This window comes from Condylura cristata, unplaced genomic scaffold, assembly GCF_000260355.1.
Source record: "Condylura cristata isolate star-nosed mole 26May11 unplaced genomic scaffold, ConCri1.0 scaffold00075, whole genome shotgun sequence".
Lineage (NCBI taxonomy): Eukaryota > Metazoa > Chordata > Mammalia > Eulipotyphla > Talpidae > Condylura > Condylura cristata.
In genome coordinates, this window is record NW_004567176.1 from 102504 (window position 1) to 106615 (window position 4112).

The 4112-nt window shown below is 71.0% G+C and overlaps 1 protein-coding gene across 1 annotated transcript in view; it reads right to left on the minus strand.

The window, feature by feature from the left end:
- The window catches only part of BBS7 (Bardet-Biedl syndrome 7), a 49869-nt gene that overhangs the window by 42658 nt on the left and 3099 nt on the right, over window positions 1-4112 (minus strand). The window contains exon 2 of the mRNA XM_012734827.1: window positions 1404-1576. Within this exon, the coding sequence (XP_012590281.1) occupies window positions 1404-1576 (173 nt within the window). The remainder of the gene's footprint in view (window positions 1-1403; window positions 1577-4112) is intronic.

Sequence of the window (4112 nt, forward strand, 5' to 3'; positions counted from 1 at the left end):
CCGCCGCTCCCCCGACGCGGCCGGGGTGGGGGGGCGAGTCCCGGCTTCGGCCTGCCGGGTTCCCCGGGTCTGTCCGAGCTCCTGTGCCCGGGCGCAGCGGCGGCTTCAGCCCCGAAACGGGTCTGAGAAACACCCAGCGGGAGGCACGCTCGAGCTGTCCATGAAGTGTTTCCGCAAAATCTAGACCGCCCCCCCCACTTTAAAACTACAAAAATCACTTTACAAACCAGAGGCTGTCGTTGTTCCCAAAGGAAAGCCCCTGGGCGCCCAGTCAGGACTCTGAAGGGATCCAGGAACTCAGCCCTCGCCTCAGCTCTAAGCTTGGGGCTCCGAGCCCCTGGGCAGCCCGGCCGGCCCCCCCAGGCCGCTCCCGCAGGCGCCGGGCCGGCCACAGAGCCGCAGGCAGCCTCTGCGGCCAGCGCTTCGGCTGGACGGTCCAGCCTTTGGGGCAGCCCCTGCCACGTTACAGCAGGACGAGGACGCTGACTGCTGAGGGACTAAATAGACATGGGGTGTCGGGGCGCTGTCGGCAAGCTGCACCTTCAGGAGGGGCCCAGCGGCTGCCCTCTCCTGGCCCCTGTCCCGCAGAATCCAGGGTGGGTGGGGCGCCCCTGCACGGGGGCCCTGACTGCGTCCCGCCCCGCCCTGCCGCCCGGCCAGGCCTGCGGGCTGCCGGGAGCCACAAACCCCATCAGCATGGTGGGGTGGGCGGGCTCCGGGGCCCACGTGGAGGCCGGTGGGCTGGCGTGACCCTCAAGCCCATCTCCTGGGACTGGGGGCACCCAGAGGCGACCGACCCCGAAATAAGCGAGGTCTTGGATGACAGTGGCGTCCTGTGGCTGAGCGCGCGCGTGTCTCACCCGCCCACTACTCCTGCTGGACGAAGCCACGGCGAAGTCCCGCACTGAAGCAGGCCACGCTGTCCACGGCGAGGCCTCAGGGCAGCACAACTCGTACAGGCCCACTGGCCCCCCACCTCCACCTCCCCGCCAGCGAGCCCCTCGCCCTGGGGTTGGGGTGCGGCGCCGTCCCCAGGCTGACCCCTGTGCAGAAGCCCAGCCCCAGGTGGGCTGCTGGCCAGCGGTCAGCAGGGTGGGTGGGGCCGGCCGCTCTGTGGGCCAGGGCGGGCTCAGGGGCCTCCTAACTTAGATCTTTGCCATGAAAGTTTCTTTGCCAGTCTGGGACTCAAATTTCGCTTCATCGTAGAAACGAGTCTGCAGTGGCCGTTTCCTGGCCCCCAGGAGCCTGGTCAGCTCCCCCTGGCCCCAGCTACCCGGGAGGCCACCAGGCACGTCCTCTGTGGAGGCCGCACTCAGGCCGCCAGGCTGAGCCTCGTTCTTCCTCGCAACGAAGCTCCTTGGTCAGCCGGTCAGCCGGTCAGCCGGTCAGTACGCTGAGCGCACCTGAGTGTTGTCAGGAGGCTCCGGCTTGGGGGAAGTGCAGAGGGCTTTGTGGTCGTGTCGGCCTGGAGCCCGGCAGAAAGCCTCGGCGCCGTGGCTGGTCAGCAGCTTCTCGGCCAACGGCCTCCGGGGAGAGGCCCGGGGCAGTTGTCTGCCGTCCAGGGAGGACGGTGGCCCTGGGACCAGCCCGGGGAAGCTGACGGCCGCTGTAAGCACCGCTCCTGGCCTGCAGCTTCCAGCCGCCCGGCATGGGGGACCTGCCCCCACAGGCAGGGCGCGTGGGGCGTCAGAGATGGACGCGCTGAGGCGCACCCTCCTGCCCGGGCCGGGACTCCCCGGAGCCTGGGTGGGTGCAGGCCCGAGGGCCGGACACAGCAGCCACCTTTCCGCCGCCTGGGGCCCAGCCCCGGGGGCAGCGGCCCCCACCCTGGGCCTGAGTGCCGACCGCCAGGCCGCAGGGCCGGGACTCACCCTGGCAGCCGCCGGCACCTTCCGGGACCTGCTTCGGGCACGTTCCTTGGTTATTTTTGTCCTTCCTGGAGGGAGTGGACGGTGGGCCCGGGAGCCGGCGGACGGGAGCCTGAGAAGCGGCAGCTCGGCCCTCCAGCCGTCTTTTCTCTGCAGGGAGGGGAGGGGACGCAGCTGTCCACCTGGCACGCTTCGACTCTGCAGCCGCGGGGCGCGGCGGGACGGTGGGGTGCCTGGCGGGCCTGGCCCCGGCCCCGGCCCCCGCGCTCAGCCCTCAGCCCTCAGCCGGGCCGGACCCGGGAGTCGTCGGGCGGCTGCCGCCTTCCCTCTGCAGGGGTGAGGGGCTGGTGTGTGGAGGGCGGGAGAGGGCAGGGCCCGGCCGCACCCTCCTCCCCCACCGGCGCCTGCCGAGCGCCACACCCAGGGGTCTCGCTCGATGCAAGATTTGATTAAGAACAGAAATCACAAAACGCTGCTGAGCGCCACAGAAGGGGCCGCTCGGTCAGTCCGCTTGATGGGACAGGTGGCGGTGGCATCCGTAAGGGCCTCGGGGTCAGCCTGTGCAGGGGACGAGCCCGGGGCGTCACGAGAGAGGGCGCGGTGTTGGCACCATGCCTCAGGTCACCCAGCAGGGAGGGTCGGGTGTGCTGGAAAGCGGGGGCCCCACTGCCTGGCCACCACCCCTGGGGGCGCGGCAGAGCTGGGGGCTGCGCGGGGCCGGCTCCAGGCACTGGCCTCGGGCCTGAGCACTGAGGGAGGCTCTTGAGAGCTTTGTCTGTCTTCTGCTGAGAGCCGGCCCGCTGGCGTCCAGCCTGAGGCCAGGGCGGCCGGAGGCTCCAGTTTTACAGGGGGTCGGGGCACCGCCCGCTGCGGCAGATGCCACCTCCAAAATGTGTTTTCAAAGGCTCAGCTCAGCCCAGGCCGGAACCAGCAGGCAGAGAAGGGCAGCTCTGCGGACAGCAGCCTGTCCGTGTCCTCACACGGACAGGCGCGGAGGGGTGCTGGCCCGGACGTGGGGGTCAGCGCCGTGACTTTAGGGGGCAGCCTTGCGGGGGGTGGGCACGGATCTTGCCCTGCACGGAGAGCAGCTTTCAGAACCCGTTTTTATACAAATGCAAAAACAGACTGGAGCGCAAACCAGAGAACAGCTATTAGCACCGAGGAAACGAATCCCAGGACATCCAGGTGGCCATCGTGAGGTGGCCTGAGACACGGCTCCTGAGAGGGTGGCTGTGGGGGGGCGCGCCGGGGATCCCCGCGGCACGGCAGCTCCTCCCACGGGCGCCGCCCTGGGAACCCTGGAGCCGCAAGGCCAAGGCTGGTGTCCCCGCTGCTTCCAGATCAGCCGTTTGCTCAGGAGGAGCGCCCAGCGGGGACCCCGCCCCCGGGACCTGGCCCCGCCCCTCGAGACCTGGCCCCGCCCCTCGAGGCCTGGCCCCGCCCCTGGGACTTGGCCCCGCCCCTCGAGACCTGGCCCCGCCCCTGGGACCTGGCCCCGCCTCCCCTCTGGCCCCAACCAGTCCTGTGAGACCGCATCGCTGCACCTGCCAGGAGCCCGCTGGGGCCTGACCAGTGGGGCCTGGGCTGCGGGCACAGGACCCAGCTGCAGAGGGAGGCGGGGCTCCCTGGGGGGGAAGCGCCCCTCGCGGGCCTGCCGCTGCCCCTGCATCTTCCTTCAGCTGGGGTCTGGTGTCCGGCCCCAGGATTGCTACCAGCGAACATGTGATAATCCCGGGAAACGCTGCAGGCCGGTGGTCCGGCCGCGCCTGCGCCCTCCGGCAGTGACGAAGCCCAAGCCCGTGGGCACCCGCCGCCCACCCCGGAGAGCCGCCCGGAGGCGCCGGGTGGGCGCCGGGAAACGGAGACACGGGCAGGATTCAACCCGGACTGGGGCAGCGAGAGGCCACCGCCCCGCGGGCCCAGCGCCCGGCTCCCAACTGGTGCTGCCCCCCGCCCAGCCTGAGCTGCCCAAGTCTGGCTCTAGCTGTCGACCACGCCAGTGGGAAACGGGGAGGGGCACACCCGGCGGGGGGCTCCCGCAGGGGCGGGCTCCCACGGCGACGGCTCCGTCTCCTCGGGGACAAAGCAGCTGGCGAGCCAACAGGAGGGGAAGCGGGTCAGCCAGGCCGAGGAAAAGACCCCCGGGAGCCCGGGCCGCGCAGACCGGGGCCGGCCGGTGCCGGCAGCTGCCAGCCGGGGGACGGAGCTGCTGTAGCCACGTACCGATTGGCCGGCTGGCCGCAC